General features: G+C 34.7%; 1 protein-coding gene across 2 annotated transcripts; it reads left to right on the forward strand.

Annotated features, from left to right (window-relative positions):
• The first annotated feature begins 1,272 nt into the window (after nucleotides 1-1,272).
• On the forward strand, nucleotides 1,273-22,789 carry LOC6576930 (diuretic hormone class 2). 2 transcript variants are annotated; one of them, XM_032729230.2, is made up of 5 exons: nucleotides 1,273-1,382; nucleotides 1,466-1,570; nucleotides 20,981-21,090; nucleotides 21,999-22,121; nucleotides 22,216-22,789. In XM_032729230.2, exons 3-5 carry the CDS (start codon nucleotides 20,999-21,001, stop codon nucleotides 22,349-22,351), a joined length of 351 nt encoding a protein of 116 aa, XP_032585121.1. In that variant the 5' UTR covers nucleotides 1,273-1,382; nucleotides 1,466-1,570; nucleotides 20,981-20,998; the 3' UTR covers nucleotides 22,352-22,789. The 2 variants fall into 2 exon arrangements, with proteins under 2 accessions (XP_032585121.1, XP_002002910.2); XM_002002874.4 differs by having other exon boundaries at nucleotides 1,274-1,382; nucleotides 20,981-21,093.
• The last annotated feature ends 1,932 nt before the right edge of the window (nucleotides 22,790-24,721 follow it).

Raw genomic sequence — 24,721 nt, forward strand, 5'->3', positions numbered from 1 at the left:
GGGAAGAGCTAAGCTGATTTCCAGGATTTATGAATTTGAAAAATTTGATTCGGCTAAGTTAAGTAAATTGTAAATATATAAATAATATTATTTCTATATATTAAAAGGTATTATTAATTTTGTTTGATTTGGTCAACCGCTGACCTGACCCCACCCCGTTGATCTGTCTGTTCGTCGTCCTGCTCGTATGCTTGAGAGCGCTCAGACCTGTATGAGCTAGAGACCTGAAGGCAAGAGTAATCAAATTTGGTTAAAGGAATCATTCAAGCAAAGATAAATGATATACTTACTTCATAACATCATGCAGCTCAAAAATGGAGAAAATAAACTAAATAACAGCATAGAACAGAGAATATGATTCATATCAGAAAGTGCTAAGTAAGTTTGGGCTAAAATTTAGCTTAAACTGAGATTTTGAACAAGATTTGTTTTCCTGTTGACTCTAAACCTTGCAATATTTCCGAGTAATCTATTAGAAGCACTTTCTAAATCCTCTTGAAAAGTTCGAATCTATACGCACAGCGCATATAAAGAAAACCGTGAAGCCTACTAAAACTCACCATGACCTTCTCTAAATACTACGAGTAAAATAAATAAATAAATTATTTGACATTTCGAAAGTCACTGCGGAAAAGCATGAAAACCACGTGTACGCCTGTCGGTTGATAATGTAGGCTAAAATATGCAGCATATTGTATAAAACTAATTAGATAAGAGTGCTATAAAGCCAACTCCCCCCTCTTGCCGATGAATTAATAAGCCAATGGCCATTTTGTAGTGCGAAGAGCCAAGGATTTATATATTAGATTTTAGCTGACGGCTGCCAAATATATGTGCAACTAATTGAAAATAATCTGTGGCTGATTAGAGTGATTCGCTGATTAGCTGATAAGATCGCGTGACACACTGTGTGTGAGGCGAGCGCTAATTGTGCGTAATTGCTGTCTGATAAACCGATAAAATAACGCACTCTGCTAAATACCCGTGGCTCTGGCCGCGTACCACGTGTTGCACATTGCTCATACGACGTGTGGTCCAACAATGACTGCGCATAATCTTGCATGGGCAACATCAATGTCGTGGGCGTTCGTTTGGTTACTCGTGTCGTCGCTATTTACCTGAAAGAACACACGCACACACACACACACGCACACACACACACATATACAGATTTATACATTGCGTTGAAATCTTTCGAATCCTCGTCCACTTTGATACGAACTCTGGAGGCACGAACTGAACAAACGACTCGTATAAATCGAGTGCGCCTTGGCAGCCGATTTTCACTTACGTTTCAGTTCCAAAGCGGTGCAGTTATCGGAGCAGCGGAAAGTCCTGAACGACAGCAGCAACAGCAGCAGCAGTGGAAGCAGCTAGCGACGGTGAATTCAAATCAGAAATTCTAGTTCAAAAACATTTTCAAAGTGCTTCACAGGTTTTAATGAATTTTTCTTGTTTTGTGCAGTTCTTGAAATTTAATAAAAAACTTGCTAAAATCGGAAAATTAAGCAGAGTCTGCAAAGACATAATTTAATTAAATTTCTATCAATTTATTCGTTCGAAAAGAAGGGTAAGTGAAATTAAAAGAAATAAAGTAGCGAATATGCTGTTTAGCATAAATATTTTAAATTACAAAAAAAGTTTAATTCTCAAAAATGCAAATTTTGCATATATCCATTAAAATTTTTAATTTAAGTTTAGGGAGAGGGGAAACAAATTCTAGACTTTTTTTTTTTACTTTTGGAAGGTAAAATCATCTATAAAAATTGTTTTAGTGCTTTATCTGCTTTATAAGAAACTGTGGCTAGATTCTGGTTCTAAACAATTATTAATATTTTTCTTCTTGAAATTGATTAAAGCTCTATTTCAATTATTTCATTAGAGTTATTTAATATTTTTAAACCAATTCTCAGTACCTTAAACTACTCCTGTTTATCCAGAGAAAGTTGTTTGAATTAATTAAATATTATAGCTGTTTCTATAGTCTATGTGTACATATATGCAGTCAGTACTTATTTGAAATCATTTATATTTATACCGTTAGAGCCTGCGATGAGCATCATTAATTGCAACTTTATTAATATTTAATAAAACAAAATCATTAAAACAAAATAATTAAAGTTCGCATTTATATACCACATTTTCTTATTTATTTACCGTTATTTCGAATTCGATAAAAAGGCTCTTTTAATCATTTAATTAACATTGAATATTCAATTAGATGACAGCACGTTTCTGTCTTTCTATTATTACAAATCATTAAACTAATATAAAATACAAATTTCATATAAAACAACAAAAAAATTTTTTAATGGTTTTCGCTCTATGCGCTTTTACCAACTGTCAAAGGAATTCGACTGCTCTCCTCAGACTCCGTTGGCTGTGCCACACAATTCATGGCCAAAGATAGCTAAATTCTTAAACTTCATGTTTTTCGATTTTCCAAGAGCTTAAAGAGAACATAATTTACAATTTATCTGTATCAGAGATTAACAGTGCAGCATGACACCTGAAATTTTTTTAAAGCTTCTTACTGTAACAGTGTTAAAGTTGTTGTTGTTATATGTATATGTATATACTTATTCCAGGTCAAGCCTAGATAGATAAATAAAAGCAATCCACATGTAAACCCAGCTTTGCTTTGTAGCCTTTGAGATGTGAATCCATATCTCAAATTTTGGAGGTTGAACTTCAAATAAAAAGTACGCTGCAATACAGTAGCCTTAGAATGTCCACGCATTAGATCTCTGGCTTTAGACATTTATGATTAGTGCCAATGGGGCCAAAAGAATATATTGGCTCTGCAAGCGAGTGTTAAAGTTGGTAATACAAATTATATTATTAGATACCTACAGAGACAAACTCAAATATATATTTTTAATTTTATAAAATTTCTCTTAATTTGCATAGTTAAATATCTCCTATTGTAATCACATCTATCTATATCACAGGGATTGTTTAATGAACTGAAAATTGCATATGTAAATATACAGACAGAGCTAAAGATTAAATTTTCGACATATGTTATGGCAAAGGAATATGGTATTTGAGCTTCTGCTTTCCAGAAAGGCGTAATAAACCTATTTGGAATTTAGCTTGCAACTGTCCTAAGCTCTTGCCAGTCACACGGACTCACACGTGGTCCTTTGGCCCTTCCTGGATGTGTGCTAAGGACATTTTGCTCTCACGTTGCCTTTTTGCCAAATTCGTTCATGCGACCCTTTTAATATCGCAAAAATCTTTTACTGAATATTGTGAAATTAAGGTAGATTTTGTACCTTTATTATTTTATACTTTGGCAAAAGGCCGGGCAAAAGGAAAAGTCTTTGGGATTATCGTGCAAATTGCAAGCTCCAATAAGCGACATCTTCCAAAGTGAACGAAATGTGGCTTTTAAATTTATATTATAGAGCTTAAGAATGATAAAAAATATTCGCTTCTGTTAGAATTGAAACTAAGCCGCTGATGGCATTTTTAGTGTGCATTTGAGCAAAATTTTCTCGTACTACTATTAATATAAACACAAATCGCATTTAGTTGAATTTCTTATGTTGCTGCTCAGCGATTCGCATCAGTGAATTTGGCACTAAAACTCTGTTTGCAGTATCAGTATGTCTTTTTGATGTTAAATGTGGGCGTTCCGTTATAATAAAAAAATCATTTGAATCAGCCCCGAGCAAACATGAAGTTACAGTTGCTCCTTTTAAGGAAAATAGTATTTAAATAAATATTATTCAAGTCTATTATAATTCTTGATCTGGATTGTGAAGTTTTAAAAACTTGGTTGCATATTATTTATTAAGTTTTATTTGATTAATTTTTTTTCTTTTCTTTTTTTTAATAAATAAATAAATAAAATTAAAAACTAATAAAATTATATTAAATAGTATTTTTGCTCCATGTGTATTAGTGTTGCAATTACTCGTGTTACTACATAATAAATTAAATAGCATTTAATTAAAGTATTCAAAATCTTCTTCTACCCAAAAAGCCAAATTTTATAGTACTATAATCTTAATAAAAAATGCGAGTTTTTATACTTGTAATTTACTTTTAGTTTCCCTCAGCTTTAGAAATGTACAACAATATTAAAGCTATTCAGGCATCGCGTATCGTAATACCGATTCGAATAAACATATTTTTATAGTGAATTTATGAAGTGAATAGTATTTCCTATTCAGAATTGCTTTTGTTTTTTTAATACCCTGAACTGAAAATGGGAAATCAGAGTATATATATATATATTTTTTTTTTTTTTTTATATATGTATTCATTTAATCAATATTCAATAATATATATAATGATATTTAAAAGTTAAATAAGCACATATAATACACACACAAGCATAGAGTGTATACTACTCTTGACAGAGAAAACTTCAATTGAATTAAATGGTATACTTAGGGAAGTGGAGTAAGAGATAGACAAGTCGGATATGAGGGATTCCTAAATAAAATAAAATACTTTATTTCATAAAATAAATACTTTTTTTTAGAATTTGCATCAGAGTTTAAGGAATAATTGTTTTAGCTGTTTTAAGTTGCTTAAAATGAAAATTTTATACAGATACTAATAATTCTAATTCTATTTATATTAAATACATAAATTAATTAATTTTCCAATTTCAATTTATTTAATTTTATATTATTTATGTAAATATACAAACAAAAATATTCATACAAATTATTGAATTTATGTAGACTTCATTTAAAACTCTAAAAACAAAAATTGCTTATATTTATATTATAAAATTAGTCAATTTATTAAATTTTATATTATTAGAAATATTCACATAAAAGATTGAAGCAATTCTACATATTAAATTTATGTCTTCCCAGCGGCTATAGAGACAAATGCTTCATAAACATTTAAGATAATTTATTTGTAAAATTGACGATGCCCTGACCACGCTTATGCGCACAGGTGTCCATTTGGACAGAGCTGGAAATCAAAAACTATTTACGACGACCGGCCACGCCTCCAGTTATTTTTTTGCGGCTGTGAATGGTGACAAACTGTTGGGTTTTCCCTTGTGCCAGCCTAATTTTGTTTTCTTTAAATTTACAATGAATAAACCACAGTAAGACCTGAGATGGAAGGAAAGCAGTGCGCGTAACGGCGAAAATATTGAGTTTACTGGATTTCAGTTTCGTTCCCTCTCCGCGTGTGGCTCGGCTGAGTGCGAGCCTGTCCAGAATGTGAAAAAAAGAAATGAAAGGAAAACAAGAGGAACATAATACAGGGCATCTGCTTTTCATCGCAAACTTTTTCGCTTTCAATTAGTTCATAAAAAAGTTGTACTTTTGCATTTTAAGGCGTACCTGAACACCAATTAAAATACATTTATGACGCTCAAGTTAAACGGTCAGCTGTAAGAGCCCGTAAAAACTACTACTCAAGACCCGGCGCTGTAGTATCCCTCGTTCCTTTTTTCGGCAACTTAATTGCTAGCCTTTCTGTTTTATTATATTTGTTGGGGCGTTTGTTCTTTTCATTAAATTTACATATTTTTATTAATTAAATTGTTTACGCAATGTTTACCCGCAGAAACTTGTGCGGGCGGCACTTGATGTTGCCGCTTTTTGGGTTGCACACACACACACACACACACACACTCTTATACACCCACACACACATGTTCTTGAATTACCATAGAGCTAAAAGTTCTAAACATTGTTTTTGTCAATTCGAGCTCTGCTGCAACTGTCGCAAATTAAACATTTCTCTAGTTATTTGGCCGTCCGCCGGACTCTCTTGAGTCAAGAGAGAATTGCAAAAATTATAATTTTTTACGCACACCATGAACTCATTATGATTTACCCGTGGATGTCATTAAATTTCGAGTGGCGCCGAGCATTGCGCCATATTATATTATTATGGATATTGTGATGATTATTATTATGATTCTGGACCATGGAATATGCTTTTAGCCATAGACTTTTGCTCATTCGAATTGGCCACGAAATTTGAATAAAAAAAATGTTTATGTCTAATTGGATTGTTTTTGCGGATTATGGGTTAATGCCTATGAACGGCATTACGGGTATATTATTTATGGACTACCAAGCGGGACCTGATTTGCTTAGGTGAATTAGCAGAGCAAGAAGTATATAAGGAATGGGTATAAAAATAGAATATATATTCTAATAAAAGTACTAAAATTAACATGATCAATCTCTTGATTTTAGATTGTAATTTCAGTTGAGTTCCTAGGAATAGTAACGATAAGACCAGCATATTCGAAATGCTGAATCATAAATTAAATCTAACTTATTTGTAGAAAATTCATGTTATTTTTAAAGTTCACAATTTTATGCCTTGGAGCAGATAATATTTGCTTTAACTTTGAAATATAAACATTATAAAACATTTTCTCAAATTTCCATGATATTGTGTAAAATTTTACATGTCGTTTTCTGTAAACACACATTTTTTCAGAAACAGATATGTACTTGGTATATTGTACGTACAAGAAAGACAAAAATATTTAGCGTTCTTGAAACATATTTATTACAAAATGCAAACTTTGTCATAGGCAAACAATTTGAAGGCCATTGAGCCATTGAGCAAACAAACCAACGAGAGCCACATAAAGACGACTTTAACGCCTTCGTCGGAGGCCAATTGAGGAGCAGAGGACGCTCCTTGGGAGACGAGGAACTGCATGCCATTGGCATTTTCCCTGTAGTAAAAAAATGCTTATGAAAATGCAACATAAAATGTTTTTTAAATGCATATAAATATTTTGTGAGGAGGCAGGCGTGAAGGCATTCAAATGAAGCCAAGAACGAAGCTGTAATGCCTTTCTATATAATCGTGTTTCACTACTAACATGGTGTTAATAGCTAAATGTATACTTATTATATTAAAAGTCTGATTTATTATTATTTTTTAATCGATGTAGAAATCTGTTGGGAAAAGACATGTTTGAATACATAATAGTGTAGCTCTAATAAAACTTTAACATTAATCAACATTTCTCGCTGGAACTAAATTTGGAATGTAAAGTACAGTATATAAAATCAAGGGATATTTATTTTTAGCTTTAAACTGAGTTTTTAAGTGATCGTTGATCATATAAACTTCAAAGTTATAAAGTATTCAGCTTTAATGAAGTATTACTACAAATCATCAAAACTACAATAAATAACTAACAATTCTTTACGCTCTGTTTACAAACTCATATTCGATTCGAGCCTTCGGTTTTATTGTTTTAATGAACATCGTTTAGGGAGGGAGGGAGATTAAGTAAGGGAGTAAATAGATCCAGCAATCTATGCAAATGGTCTTAATATATATATTCATATGAACGCATACGCAGACACACTCATTCACGTACGAAATCGAAGTGCTCAGCGAGCACAACCTTCGCATACATACCTATACATACAAAAATACCTTTTTTATCATAATACTCATCCATAAGATCAGGGAGAAGGGCTTCTGTCGGATCACAAACGACCCCGTTGAAGATCCGACGTAAAAGGTGCTTTTTGAGTTTTTTTCTCAGAGTGTGAGTGTAAGAGGTTTATTAGCAGACATCTAGAAGTGATAAAATATCATCCATATTTTGAGTCGACTTTTTATATAGGTTTCTCCTTCAGCTCGAAGCACTTTTTTTTTTTTTGAAGAAAATATATACTACAACAATATACATATACTAAAAAGATTCAGTTAGTTCATTAAAATATATCCAAACAGATATCAAATAATGAATTCCATACTGTCAAAAGTCGATCAAAAATTTAGTAAATTAGTAACTTCCTATTAGCTGTTGGCATTAAAGGTAGCGGAAAACTGTTTTAATATTAATTAAAAACAAAAAAATAAAATAAATGAGCACGTATGTACATAATTTCCTAATAATCCACCACACTAACTGAGAAATCATAAAAAATTGTATTTGTTATTTTTTGTTAATATTGATTTGCTGGCTTTGCAGTTATTAACAGCCGTATTTATTTATGGGCAACTGCCCATCATATAGATATACTTATATGTATAGACATTTATCTATCCGACGTTTAGAAATTTCAGTAATTTGCTATTATTTCATGGCAGGGCAAAACCAATTTATTTGCTCTGATTTTATGATATCAATTTCCAGATAAGTTTTATTGGATTTACCGTAGGACTTATGAATCAAGATATATAGAGGTTATTGAGTCAGTTCTACTACAGTAAACAATGCTCTCACTATAGTAAATAGTATTTGATTACGACAAAATGTATTAGTTAATTATCAGCAATCGTATAATAATAATTACGATTATTTGAATGACAAACTGGTTTCCTTTTGAAAATAGAATATGTTTTGAGCGCTCAAACCAAACAAGAGTTATATAATCAATTTTGAGGACTTCAACTTTCCACATAGAATTTTTTTTTTACTGTAGCATTCTATGATAATTATAGATAATTTCGATAAATATGTACATACGTATGTATATCACATGAAAATAAATTTTCTCTTTCATTAGACGCAGCCCACATAAAGAGCAGATACTTACTTCTGCTCGTTCGCAAAACACGGAGTATTGAAACAAGAGCAAATACTTAATGCTAATGGAAAATATTTGCAAAATGAAATGCTGCAACATCATAAATTCGCAATTTGATATTTGAAAGGTGACACGCACGTGGTACTTGGGCAATTGGCATTTTAATTTAAATGCCGATCATAAATGATGAAATATTTTGAATGAAACGAATTTATTACAAAATGCAAACTTTGGCATACGCAAACAATTTGGAATCCTTTAAGCAAACAAAACGAAGACCGCATAAGGCCGACCTCATTCACAGGAAGGAGCGGCGATGTCGTCAAATGGGGGATGAGAGTCAAGTGAATGCATACATGTCTTATCACTGGAGTAGGTTGGCATTCTCCTTGGCTCCGGCAAAGAATTGCAACATAAAATACTTTTTAAATGCGGATAAATATTTGCAAAAAGGAAGCGTTAAGGCGCTTGAGTAAAATTAAATATCGTTGCTATGCCCCAGCGCATGCAGCAGGAATCGAACAATGTTCAAGTGCTCCACTTTGGGGCAACATGTGCATATTTTGAAAGGGAATAGATTGCAACTTGTGTGCCAGCTTAGTTGAAGTCAATCTCGATTAACTTTATTCAATAACCAATGCTCAATAAGTCGAGCAGCTTGCGTAAATGGCCTTTGTAGTCTTTGTAGCTATTTTTCAGTTCTATCAACAACAATGATTTAGTTTGCATGACATTTGCCAGAGATTCAACTTAATGTGAATAAAGGGAAATCGAGCAGAAGATTTATACTGCTAGAAAGAAAATGATGAAGCTCAGCTGTACTTTGTGGGAAACATTGAAAATGATGATAATGAAAATGATATTTAGAATACAATTCTTATAGCTAAATTTGAGAAAAGAATGACAAAGATAATAAGTTCTGTTTAATCTAGCTATCGTATGTTCATTTGAATATTTCCTTATACATTTTGTCATAAATTATGTATTCTCTCTCTATTTTCTACTTTAATCTATATTTCCAACTGCCATCTGCCTTTGGTGGCATCTCTGCCTTCTGCTATCTCTATATATTTTAGCGCATTCCAATCTCAGACTTGCTACGATTCAAATTTGAATTTAAAACATCCGCATATTCCGTCCACAGAAATTTATATTCGTATTAATCCTATAAATTATACTCAGCTTAACATCGAAATCCGCAACCCGAGCCGAAAGCAGACGAGCCGACGACTCGGGTTTCGGCTTTTGTTGTCAGCAGCTGACTCTGGTGTGTCATAAAATACGAGTCTCGGCATTCTCTGTGGCGCTATTAGCACGAACATTCGTGCAGCCATTTAAATGACGACTCATAGTATAACAGCTAGAAGAGGTGAGTGAGTTTTAGCCAGAGGAGACTGCACAGCAGATACTCTGCAAGCAGTGTCGAGTTTTGGCTACAGACTGATTGTCACCCTAAACAAAGTCAGTGCTCCAAGTTCTAGGGAATGTAATAGTACTCAATATGAAATCTGTTAACAAAAAAAAAAAACATGCTGGCAATTGATTTCCAAATTTTGCTGCCAAGTTTTTAAAACAGAAAATTCCTAAACAAAGAAATAGAAATTCTATTGTTAAAATCAATATTTAATATAATATAATATTCCTTGCCAAAATATGTAATATAGTAGCAATATCACAAAAATGAAAGCCAAGAAATACAAATTTTATTTGCCAGCCAAATTGTATAATGTTTTTAATATCTCTAGAACATCTTAATATATAATATTAAGATATTATATCTTTAATATTTCTATAATACTCTCTGCTAAACTATATCAAACCTATAATATACTTTATAAATATACTATCAAAGCAAAATCAGCACAGATGTCTAGTTTCTGAACTGCAAAAGCCTATACCAAATCAGTAATTAAACATTGCAACTTTCATGTTGAAATATATTTAACTTTGCTGTTCAATTGGTAAACAAAGTATATAAATTACATAGTCCTTGAGCCTTGCGGTGTTTACAAAGTTGGAAAATATCCAACACAATGTATAAATGTATGTATAGATGTGTGTGTGTGTGTGTGAGTGTGTGTGTGATGCCGGTAGGTCGGTATCGTAAAAGCGAACACAAAGGTCGTTTAATAGAAAAACATTTACATTTGCAGCCGCAATGTCAGAGTGCAAAAAAGTTGCCCACTCGATATTCAAATAAACTGAGCTGACTGAAGAAAGGGTTTCTATTTGATTTGGCAAAAGTTGTGTTAACAATGCTCGGAAAACATAAACAAACAAATGTCAATTGTGAATGTGGCAGCGGTACATACAGCAGCTCGACCGACAACAATTGAGACCTAGTCAGGCAATTGAAACTGCGGCAGACATTGCGAACGGCAGTTGAACTCGACTCGGATCTCTAATGGCAATTTAATGAAGCCGGAGTGACAGAGGGGGAGATGGGGAGAGAAGTGACATACACATTACCATCGATATGTGCTAGCGATTTATATGATGGCAAAGTATTCGAGGCAAGGCAACCATTATACAAAGCAACAATTATACAAAGTGCCGCAGCAGAGGCCGTAGGTGCAACGCACAGTGGAACGTTTGCTCATTTTCCTCATAGCTTTTGAACCAAGCAGGATATTTTAAAAGTCTAAATGGCATGTGATAGATAGTTATTGAAGCTTTGAAATGAATCGATGCACAAGCAATCTATTAACAGGGTGGTAAAATGTGGTTGGAAAAGTAAACTTGCAGCGAAACTTTTATAAATATTGTAGAGGCGATTTTCCTTCACACGTCTATAAAAATCACTCGCGAGCACTTGGGCGAAATCACAAGATGCAGTCGACCAAAATTAAAAATGTTTATCAAAATTAGAGGTGCCCTAAAAATGATAAATCCTAAATTTATAATAATGTAATTTTGCTGGAAAAGAACCAAGGATACCAAAATATCATAGATTTAACAAAATACAATTGACCAATGAGAAAATTGTTCATATTTCTTCGCTTTTTTATGCAATTTAATTGCATATAGTATAATTTAATTTAATTTAATTTTTTAAAATTTAATTTAATATAATTTTAATTAATATATTTTTAATTCAATTTGAGTCTGACTGACCGTTTGGTTAATTATCTGTCAAATGGCAGCAAAAAAATGTAAAAATAGATTTTTCATCACTTTTCTGATTTTTGCCATGTTCTGCCGGCCGAAGCCCACTGTACCTCGCGTCGGCAGAAAAACTTTGCCTAGCATATTTTGTGCTTGCTCCCAAAAGCATAGTTGGCCCATTATTTAAATATCTTGCACTTTTGTTTTGCCCAGTGACGCAGTTGAGAGCGCTTAGCACATGTGGGTTTCTTTCCTTCATCTGTGACGTACGAAAAACTTTATCAGCGTCAGAACAGAAAAGTATTTTCAAGTTTGCTCGCAGCTAGTAGACAAAAAGCCTAAATATGCTGTATGCTAGCCAAATTTTTGGCAAACGTGAATTGCAGCTGAGATTCTACAACATTCGATCCGATGGTCCATTTTGGGGGTAGAATCTTCAAAGGCTTGGCCACAACTTAAACCGAATTCAAGAATTCAAATCACCTGCGGCTAATTCACGAGATGCTCACTTTAAATAAATAAATAAACAGTTCGAGAGGAAATCCCAGTGGATGAGAGTCATGGCCAATACCTGTTGGATTGGCGGCAATTTGCGATTTTCTGCGCGCTGAACACCTTTGTGCAATTATTTTAATCTGTGTCGGACATTTCTCGCATAATTTTCCATCATTTCGATGCGGAGGCGACTCGCGAAGGCGCAGGAGCCGCTACGAAAATCTAAATAAAAGTATTCCTTGGGTCGCAATGAATTTTTAAGTTAATGTAAAGAGCGCCCAGGTATATAGCTGCTGCTCACATTGACGACGGTTCAATCCGTATCTCAAGACAAAACCAAAACCAAAACCCCAAAACTCCCAACTCTTCCATAATGGTGTTTTTTTTTTTTTTTTTTTTTTTTTTTTTTTTTGTGTGTGGCCCTAACCGAGTCCCAGAAGTTGCTTTTGTCGGCTCAGCGCTCGTCCTGTTGCGTGCGATGCTTTTAGCTTCAAACGTTAAATGTTTGTGCGTCCTGCTTAAAATTGTCTTGGCTTGGCTGTCTTGTGGCACGTCGTGCACTGCTCCCACCCGACTGCTGCTGCCCCTCTTCGTCATGGATGCGGCATGTGCTTTAGGACAACAATTTCTTTTTGTTTTGGCATTTGGGCAGCGCGTGCTCTTCCAATGATGACGTCGACTTTCGTTTTTCTAGTCGCTGCCGCAGCTCGTTATTTCGTTGTTCGTTGTTCGCTCTCTAAGAGCTACCTTAGGTCTCGTCTTCGTCCTTGTCCTCGTCGTAACGTTCTCTTGTATGCTAAGAACTTCTATTCCCCAGGGCTGGATCCCAGTTTCGGGAGCTACATTAGAGGTTGTAATTACTTGACGTCAGTTTTTTGCTTTTTTTGTCTTCTCCTAAGTGCGCAAGTAAAAGTAAAAGCCTTCAGAGTCCAATTCGTTAGTAAGGAATTAAGAATTATTCAAACGGAAGCCAGATAACTTTGCTTTTATTTTATTTATTACTTTGCAACATTTGAATTAATTATAATGAAGATTAATTAAGATTAACTAGATGAGTATGTTGCACAAAATTAATTATATTAAATTATGGCATGTTTTTGAATATTGTTTATGTTTAATTATTGTAATAGTAAGACCTGCTAGGCAATAATAATTAATTAATAATTAAATACTTTTTGGTTACATGCGCAATTGCAATTAATTTAAATATATGTAATACAACAATATTAATATATATAATAAAAAAATGAAATAAATCGATTAAAATTATTAAAATGGGAATTAAAAAAAAAGGTTAATAAGAAAAAAAAAATATATATATATATAAATAATAAAAAAGCTAATAGATTAATAAAATAATAATAAGTAAATAAATAAAATTAAAATTAAATTAAAATCAAAACTAAATAAAATTAAATTTTCTAATTCTATATACATTTCATGCAAAAATTAGGCATATGCGCATTGATATTTTTTAAGAACTTCAGTATCAATTCCTCAATATTCTTCAATTCGATTTCATTTTCTTAAGTATAAAAGTTGACATTTGACTTACATAGGAATCTCTTAGTTGACTATGGATTTACAGTGGAACGCCTGAGGACCTTGGGATTTCAGTAAATCTTGAACATTTGTACTGTGTGTAAAATTCAATTCAGATATTCTGAGAAGTGCTTAAAAATGTTTATGGTTCATAGTTGAGTTCACTTAAATGAGCCTTGAAGGAATAATCAGTTGGGATTATAAGTATTCATAAATATTTTTTTAAGTTTTACTATAGCAACTTTAGATGCTGTACTACTTTAATTATTTCAATTAGCTTTTATGGCAAACACAAATGGACTTCCTCGGGCTTATGTATATTCGCTGTAGCCCCAAGTTAATTTAACTGTATGCAATATGAAAGTTTTATGAACACGTTGTTCGTATGAAAGCTGTATAATGTAAACGGACAGGCTTATCTGGAAATGTATGCGACTGCGACTTTGGAGTCGTGGACGTCTTCTTCTACCTGTTACACACGCCTGCACACGTTATACTAACCTTTTAACTTTAATGTCCAGCAAGAAGTTTCTTGGGAAGTTTTGTAGAATTTCGTGATTTGGGGGGTTTACGTGACAGCTGCGGTTGCTTCATTTCCGCTTGCCAAAAGATGCTAAATGGAAATTGTAAAATATTGAAACTATTTCAAACTATGCTAATAATAATATTTAGAGTAATTTTCTTTATATTGTGACTGACTCTGTCTGCTGTCAATTAAAACACAATGAATGCGGTCTGGCAGAGTCGCGCAATCGACAGTCGAAACTGATTGGCAGAGCAAATCACAAATCTGGTCAAATAAAATGGTTGGATAAGCGACTTCTGTCGTCTCGCCGAGACGAATGCAAAAGCGAATGAGATTCGGAATCAATCTTACTGTTGCCATTGCTTGAACGCTGAACGACTTGTTTGCTTAATTTGACAAACGAAATAATTTGATAAATATCTAAATGGCAGCGCACAGACACAGCAGGAGGCGGGCTTCGGGCTTCGGGCAGCAGTCTGACAGGCCACCCATCGGCGTCTTTGTAGCTAATTCAATAAGCATCCAATTACAACGCGGCAAGCGGCAGCTTGACAGCTTCTCTGCGCCCTTTTCTCTCCCCTGACAACCCGTGCCAGTGTGCCGTACGCAATTTTCTTTTGGCATTATGAAATTTTAATGCAACTGAGTGCTGGCACTCGTGTAGGTAATTTTCGTAATTATTGCTGGCTTTCGGCTTTGATATCTGCGATTTGCCTATATATTAAAGCCAATTCAGAGCTAGCTAGAGAATTCAAATCAAAGCAGCACAATTACGTGCAGCTTTCGTTTATTTTCCCCTTTGGAGCTAGCCAGAGAGACGGAGCTAGCTAGAGACCAGCTAGCAGCAATTGAATGACCCAAATTCACTTTCAGACTTGTGACCCAAGTCCACGTCGGCGCCGAACCCCAGCCCGAGGTCTATAAAATCATAAGTACGTTTTCAGTTACCCGCACAGCAGGTGACCAACCACATTCACATCCACACTCACATCCAGATTCACATCCACATTCACATCCACATCCATATCCACATCTATGTCCACATTGGAACAGCATAGTGAAACGGGTCGAGGTGTTGACCATAATCAACGCAATGCAATTTCAATGTCTGCGTCTCCAGTTTCACTTTGGCCAGAACAAACCGCACCCAAGGCACACTGTCAAGGACTCTGATGGGGCTGGTCTGCAGCTTAATTTCTATTTTTATATTCTGTTTACTATCTCCAGAGGAGTATATACGTTTTACGACTGTCTACTTTGAGAGCGAGCGCACCAGGTATTTTGTCAACGCTTTAGGGTTACTGAAATATAAACAAGAATTAAGAGCAAATGTTCACTAGACTTGCTTTATTTGAAGTGTTAATAGAGCACAAGTTGATTCATATTGTCCATCCTGTGTTAATATATACATACATTCTGTTACTGCTTCTCTGTTGTTGTACAAATAAATGTCAGTGACTCAGCTTATACAAATCTATTATGTTTTGAAGTTGACTTTATTCTTTATAAAAGTTCATTTTTTTGTGGGGGGAATAATAATACTTGATGCTTTTCCAAACAGTCGTACTTTCAATGCATCTATTTCATTCGTATTATTATAATGTATTGTCAAAAAAAATTCTAGAAAATAATTTTATGGGACTATTAGACTTTTCCTATTTATGTACATACATATAATATATGGGGATAATTGATGGTTTTTATGGGAATATATAGCAAAGGAAAACGCCTTTAAGTCCAAAAAAGACTAAGACCAGATCATTTATTTGAGAATTTATTAAATCTTAATATCCAAGTTCCAAATAAGAATTTAAAAACTACAGAAAATTCAGTTTAAAATATTTATTAATACATAAAAGTAATTAATAATTATTATAAAATAAAAAATAAATATTTTTAGCATAAAAAGTTTATAGATTTATAGCTTAGTGAACTTAATATTCAGTACAAAAAAATTATCACAAAATAATAACAAGTTGAAGGGTATTTAGTTTTCGTTATATCTGGGGATCGTAATATTTTCTTGTTTTTCCATCGGTTACCAAAGCAATTTACATGCACCACATACATATGTATGTGTGTATGGGTTAACGATGTTTGTTTTAATACAAGCAAAAGTTCTGGCACATGTGGGAAATTAAAGCAACACGGCGACACCTTTAGCCAAGTGGCACTGCAGGCTGTCAAGGCAGCAGCATGCGTGCAGGCCAAGTTATAATTATTCTTGAGCTTAAGTGACGAGAAAATTTGTGCTAAGCAAAATTATTTCCAGAAGCAACAAACAAGTTTTACCATAAACTAACTATTAATTGTTTTTGGTAAATTTAAAGTCCAAAATTGATAGCTCGAGCAACACCTCCAGCTGTGCGTTAATCCTCCAAGTTTTAAATAGTTTAGTTCTTTAGTGAATTTTCGTACATATGTTTTCAATATTCATATTCATATTCAGGGGCAATGTTGTATAATTTGTTTGTATAAACAACGCTCTGGCGGTATTGAGGGATGAGCTGAGATGATCGTAAAAATGTATAAACATTAGAAATATGACAATATGTTCTGAGACTCTCTGCTCTCAGAGTTTAATTGATTTTTTTAGAATTCGCTAACATAAAATCAAGTGCAGCCCAAATATATTATATTTATTAACAGATAACAGATAATTAATATTTAATGACAGAAAAAAATATTAAAAATCTCCTTGTGTGAGGGATCGTTAGCTAAAAATATCCTATTTGAATATTTTATATTAAAGTTAGGAATAGAACAAAATATACAAAGCTCTTCTACAATCTAAAAATGTATTTTCTATTATTATATTAATCTATTGCCATACATTTGTTTAAAGTCTATATAAGCATATAGATACTTTTTGTTCAAGTTTATCATTTTTTTTCAAATAAATTTTCACTTTTAAAGTAATTTATTTTTCAGCCTGTCGCGTTTTTTAGTGTTTATTAATTCAGTGCAATTCGTTTGCATCAAGCTTAGCTGCGAGCGTCATTTGAGCCAACTATCAGCTGCATTTTATAATTAATCGTCTGGCACTTGGCTGGCTCAGGGCATAAAATTCATGTGACTGAATAACCGAATCACTCCAACGCGCGATAGCAAGGATAGCAAGGACCACTGCAGCAGCGCTGCGGCAGCTGAAGTAGAAGCTGCAGCCAATACACATTTCATTTCAGCCAAGTGTGAAGTCAGATGGCAGGCAAGCAGGCGAGCAGGAGGCGTTTGTGTGTGTGTGTGGGCCTGCAGCTGAGTTTGCTGCGGACAAATATTATAAATATTTAGTTATTCGCAAATCGAGCGCAATATGAATTGTGCACTGACCCAACAATTGTTGATTATCTGCTTATTTGTGCGCAAATATAATATTATATGTTTATTATTTTCGGATAATATTTTATTTTTTATTTGCATTTGTGCTAAGCCTTTAAGCCTCATCGTGTACAAACACAATCGAATGCTCGTGAGCTGGCTCACGGTTGGCTATCAGACCCAAGAGCAAACAAATCCATAGTCGTATGTATGAAAAAATAATCGAAATATATGTGCGCTCTGCTTTACACTCCACTGAGCGGGGCAACTGCTGCAGGTACCCGGGGCGTAGACGTCATATATGTGTGTATGTATGGATATATTTACGCACCACTCATTATAGCTGCGCAGGCGGCCATAAATCAAATGCGAAAATGATTGATAAACGGTTGGTCAGACAAACTCGCTCATTCATATGCTCATCGCATCACTGAGCAGTCGTCGCCTGGACAACAAACGCTCCAAGCCAAAGCCACAATCATACGCCTCGTGGTACCAATGAAAATTGAGAATGGCAACTAAAGAGCAGACACTGGTTGCTTTTAAAAAGCACATTCTCGGCTAACAGCATAGAGGAAACTAAGTTCCTACTGAGATCTACTCAGTATTTTTTATACTATAAATTTTTAATTCCATAAAAACAGAATCTACTGCTATACTAACTATTCGATGCAATCTCAAGCAGAAATACCTATGATAGCTTTCTTCTTTTTGGTTGCTGATTAGGTTTCTCTTCTTTTGTTTTATATAGTTTATGCATGTATTGTTTATCTTTCTGTCTATCTCCCATGGATTGGGATGAAAATGCTCACATTATCTTCTCCAGATCTTAACATAATTTAAAATACATATCAGAGCATGACTTTCACGGAATATGGAAAAGCAAAGTGGTATAGCAATGCAAAGATATGAAAATACTAACTTCGGTAGATTTTGTTGAGCTACATTGGTTGCCTTATCATTCCATGAAGGACCGAATATATTAAGTTATTTAGGACAAATTATTCCTTAGCTTTAGTAAAATATTTGAAAAATGTTGGCAAATTTAATGTGCAATTAAATTTTTAAAAATTTATTTTTGTAAGTTTTTTTTTACAATATTTCAAAGAAATTATTCATTATTGATTTACAAAAATAATTAACTAATACCTGATTTCAAGTCTTCCCCGTACATAAGTTAACATACCCGATTCAGAGATTCGTAGGGTATAAAATGAAACTGAGATGGATGAAAATTGTCCGAAGCGGCGTAAAATCGGTTTATTACTTTATTTGTTAAAAGTGCGATGAGTATCCATTCGTTCGCTTGATGTGCCCTAGTTCAGTTGAGCACTTCCCGCTTGTTGCTGCGGTTCGATAAGAGAACCCGAGACTAGGAGACGGCACACAGCCAGCAACCTGTAGCTTTCCCCAGTCACAATCGCTGTCACAGTCAAAGTCACAGTCAGAGTGAAGAGGCAAACGTTTGGGTCATAAAACGCAATCACATATTGATCTTATTGTGCGCGTATATGACTTCGTTTGGCTTTCCTTTGATATGTTGGTCCAATTTATTTGATTTGGAATCAGCCTTTAAAACGGACTTAAGACTCGCAGAGAAACCCGCACGTCTTCATATCTCTGAGTGGCAAATGGTCCTTTACGACCGAACATTTCCTCGACCCAACCAGTTGAAACTTAAAGCGATTTTTCTTAATTCCCTTTGTAAATAACTTAAAGGTCTGCACAAAGCAATTGCCCCTCGTAATTGCCCACTCACGCATCGGGCACTTTTTTTTTTGCACTCGACCTCTTGTTGGCTGCGTTCTCTGTCCAATGCAAGAATTAATTAGTCTATGGTAGTTTGGCTGTGAGCTAATTCAATTAGTTGAAGATGTTTAGTAAATAAGTGGAATTCATTCCATTTCATGGCTGTCTTAAGCGCAGTCAAGTGTTTCTGTGCTCGGCGACAGCTCTTAATATTCACCTGTAGCTAATTATATTAAATTCCATTTAATGCCTAATTATTAAATCTCAATAAGTTTTCAATATAATTACGGGACATGCAAAAGCTAGTTTGGACAAATATGTATATTAAATACAATTAATGTCATGATTATGCATATGATTATGCATATGCCCTTTCAGAGCTCGTTTATATATTTAGCTAAAATAGATTCAATATATTTATATATTTATATATATAGTTAAAGATTTTGAAATACAATATGCATATGCTTTTTCAGAGCTTGTTTATATATTTAGCTAAAATAGATTTAATATATTTGTATATATATATATATATATATATATATATATATATATATATATATATATATATATATATATATATATATATATATATATTTAGTTTAATAATATTAAAGTTTATTCTATGTAATATATCGTCTGTTAATATATAATAAATACATATATTAACTTATACTTAATGTGAGTTTAATGCTATCGGAATAACTCTTAAATAATATTTTATGATCTATGCATCACTTCCTCTTGAGCTTCCACAAATATGCATATAAATAACTAAATAAATCGTTTTCTAAGCTGACGTTGCTCAGGTCCGTTGGTACGTTGGATTCAAGAATTATACACAATTTATTTAAATGGCTCGGAACACACGCGATTGATTGCCTGCGATCCCCTCAGCTCAGTATTGTTTAGTTCATCACACACACTGAAGGGCCTGTGGGATGACAAATATCGCCACGTCTATCAACGAGAGTGCACTTTGAATGTGCATGTGTATGTGCACCTGTATATGCATGTGCATATGCATGTGCCAGGGGGCACTTCCGGGCAAACGACCGAAGTGCCAAATGATTAAATGAGAGCCCACCGCAGAGTTGAATGTCAGAGTCATGCATCGGACATCGGACATCGGACATCGGGCATCCAGAGGCGGACAGGTGCAGTGAGCCAATTCATCTGTCCGACCGGCTCTGTGTGTGCGAACTGAAGTGCTCTCGTGCTGAAGTTCTGATGGGGGCATTTTGCCTGGCCACTAATGTCAGGGAGTTGTCACAGAGCTGTAAAACTTTCGCAACTGTAAACATAACAGTGACAACAGCATTAGGGGCATGACTGGGACAGCCGACGACAGGAAGTGGGTGCAGAATGCAAAACTGAGGGGAAAAACGAGCCGAACGACTGGGCAGTAGCCAAATGGACAGGAAGTCAAGCCACGGGCAGGGAGCAGAGGGCAGGGCAGGGGGCAGGAGAGTGGGCTTCTGCTTCGTTGAGTAGTTAATGAATCACCTAATGGGAAATGGTATACCTCGGACTTCCGCTTGGGGCCGACTATGACTGGCGGCTGTTTTGCCGATCGATTTTTAATTGTTGGGGCATATTGCTCATACGCAAGGTGGGTCATGAAAATGGGAGCCTAGCTCTAAGTAGCTTAAACTAAAACACTCTATCAATCAGACCTCTGATAATTGTTTTTCACTCACTCTAACTCACTCTCTTCTCATTCTCTCTCTCCTTCTATTTTCAGCAAATAAATCACAGCACAATGATGACAAACCGAATTGCGTTCGCTGCCTTGGCGTTGATGAGCATCTGCCTGCTGGCCATCTCGCGAACCGATGCAGCCCCCATGCCCAGGTAGTTGTAGAATAACCTTAGCTGTACGCCATTTATCTTTATCGCACACGAACTAATTAATTCCTGCCACTTAAGCTGCGAATTCTGAATATTGTATAAAAATATTTGCCAAAACCAATTATCCGAGAGTGTGCAGAGTGCACGAGAGGTAGATGGGGAGAGGCAGAGGGAGGGAGAGAGTCGGTTGAGGGGAATTCAACTTGGGCAAGGCTAACCAGCAGGCAAACGGCAGCATAGAGAGCATTTTTGGCATCAGCCAAGAGCTGGCAAGCTGAGAGCTGAGAGCTGAGATGATGATGCTAATTTCAACAACGCATATAGAAAGCTGAATATGTATATGTATGCATGTGTGTCGGTGTGTGGCTGCGCGTGTCCTTTGTCAATTGCACACTTTCCTTATTTATTTTTTTTGTTATCTTGAAGTTCCCTTTTGCATTAGCATTTTTAATATGCCTCGCAGCTCGTAGAAATTTTAATTAACTAAATGTAAACTCGTGCTGATGCGACACTTTAAGCTGCAAACATTGTATTTTCGTGTTTCAAACTCTCACTAAGACGACAGCTGAAGTGCACACACCTCTTGATATGCTTAGAGTTCTTTTAGCGAGGCGACTGCTCGAATGGAAAATTACATTCATTGACATTTCTCACATAGAGAGAGGGAGATGGAGAGTGAATGCTGACATTCGATTTCCATGCAAATGCCAGATACGCAACAAATGTAAATTACAAGGCAAATTAATTAGGGAGCCTGATTGTTTAATTACTTTGCCAGGCCGGCTGGAACAGCTTTGATTTGTCATAGCATTGCATTAATTATTTATAGAAGCATCAGGGCAGCCTAATATGAGCATTTATAGAGACTTTAATAACTCGCTTCACTGACCCACCCTCCCCACAAACAACAGTCAAAGCTCCAACGGCGGCTATGGCGGCTACAATGAACTCGAGGAGGTGCCTGACGACCTCTTGATGGAGTTGATGACGCGCTTCGGTCGCACCATAATACGAGCACGCAACGATCTGGAGAAGTAAGTATCCCATATAATCCCATGTATATAGTCCTAGCACTTCCGTTGTTATTGTATTCTTATGCTGTTCTTCCTTCCTCATTCCCCTCGTTAGCTCGAAGCGCACGGTGGACTTTGGCTTGGCGCGCGGTTACTCGGGCACCCAAGAGGCAAAGCATCGCATGGGCCTGGCCGCGGCCAATTTTCCGGGTGGTCCTGGCCGGAGGCGACGATCTGAAACCGATGCTTAAATTGGGGCAACAACTACGCGATAATCACGATAATCTCTTACTTCAAGCAAATTCTACAAACACGTTACAGGAAGTTACAAACGCAAACTACAATTTCCATTGACTTTATGCAAATGTTGAATTTTTAGTTGTGTTCCGATTCGATTCAATTAAATTTCTATTACAACAAACTATATATATATATATATACGTAAATATATATATTGGATTTACTATGTATAACTTACACTAACACTGTCTGCATAGCACAAAGAGTTTAAAATTTTCTTATATACTATATATATGTATACCATACTGCAAATTGTTGCTACACTGTTGAAAGAGTTATTGCACCATCAAACTATAAATGATAAGATCATGATCCTCTCTCGCTCTCTCGCTCGTCTAAATGTTCAAAAACCAAAGAAAAATACCAATAAAAAGAAGAGTATTAACAAACATACAAAATAATCAAATATTTAGTAACAATTTAAGAACAAATAAAATAAATAAACATTAAAAAAAATATAAAACAAATGAACTGTAATGGAACTCGCGCAAAAAATCTTTTAATAGGTATGCCTTAGTATTAGCACACACACAAACATATATACATATATATAATATATACATATGTTATATGTGCACGTGTCTTGGCCCTTGAATCCAAAGCTAGTTCAAGCAAGTTTCCCGCCTCAAACTTTGATTTGAATACGTGTAACAAATATTCTGATTTTTATATTATTTTGGTTGGGATCTACTATATACTATAATATATATACATACATTATGGTTTGCTTTGTGCTTGAACACGTCTATCTGTGCCAAAATTCCATTCATTCTGAACTTTAAACTCTTTTAAAGGGATTTCCTGTAAATAATAATACGAATCACGCGTGCATATTTTGCTATATATACATCAAATATCTAACGAGATGCGCCTGCATATATACTTATATATAATATATATATATATACGGAATATTGTGTCTATTATAAACATTAACATACATTAATATCGCAATGAACAAAATTAAATAAAATTACATTTAGAGAAACATAACAAAAGGGGTTTTATTTTAATATGGGATCTCAGGGTATGTGTATATATATGTATATTCCAGATCAGGACAACAAGCTGAGTTGATTTAGCTATGTCCGACTGTTCGACCGTCAGCTGTAGCCTCATGTGTCGGCTTTGGAGGCTGCTGAAGTATCAGGTGAACAGAAATAACAAGTAGGATGAGAGAAACGCTAGTTATCGTGAGAGTTGTTCAGCTACCACTCATCTCTCTTAGTTAACAGCGCAGTAAAAGTACGCTGTTACCAGCACTGTTAGTGTACAGTATTTTATCATAATCATGTTAATTAAGAGAATCATGTTAAATAACACTGTATCAATATGATCCTGTTAATGCTCTGTTAGGTAACATTTTCCACTCTACTACGCATTTCTGTTCGCTTGGAACTTCGGGCACTTAAACAGGCATTTTGGCGAAGTAACAGGCGCATAGAACTGATCCATAGGGTGGAACAGTACAGTGAACTGTTTACGAACTATTATCTAACAGCAACGGAACAGATTATCTTAACTAACATCCCAGCAAGCATTTTTGCGTTTAACAGAGCATAAGTTAGTCTTAAAAGACTCGCGCGATGATTGAAAACAGTCATATGTGCGCTCATTTTCTGATCATAAAAGACTGTTCTGTCGGGAGAAAATGGTACCCTACCCGCGGCTCTTCTTCATGAGTCGCTTATGACTCTTGTTTTTAATCATAAAAGAGTCTTCCACGAGTCATCTTTTAATCATAAAAGTGTCTTCCACGAATCATCTTTTAATCATAAAAGAGTCTTCCACGAGTCATAATTTAATCATTTTTTGACTCATATTCGATTGAAATTTTCAATAATTTGCAATGAAAAGAATTTGTTTCTTGATATAAATTTCATTTAATATATATATATATATTTTCTTAAAAAATAACAGCAAAAAAAAAGTAAATTGATACAAAACAAAATATAGAAATTCAAAACAAAAAATAACAAAAATAGTAACAGAAATAGAAAGTATGTTTTATATTATTCTAAGCGCCTACGCTTTGCCAGCCTGTCATTGGCATGGACAAAATGCTTTTGTAGCACCGTATTTAAATCCTTATCCGTGCATGTAAATTTTTCATTAGCAATATCTAAAAGGGAAAATATTAATTAATAAAAAATATAAATATTTTCCAAAATAATACATACTTTTTATTACGGCTATAATGTAACACCTTTCTGCTGATGGTTTAATTTTTGTCCCCTTCCAGCTGTATTCGGAAGCTACCTTGTCCGAAAAAACTTTTCTGATCGCAGCTCTAACAAATTGTGTGGGCCCATCTCCTCCAA

Source organism: Drosophila mojavensis, unplaced genomic scaffold (genome assembly GCF_018153725.1).
Source record: "Drosophila mojavensis isolate 15081-1352.22 unplaced genomic scaffold, ASM1815372v1 contig_36, whole genome shotgun sequence".
In the NCBI taxonomy this organism is placed as follows: domain Eukaryota; kingdom Metazoa; phylum Arthropoda; class Insecta; order Diptera; family Drosophilidae; genus Drosophila; species Drosophila mojavensis.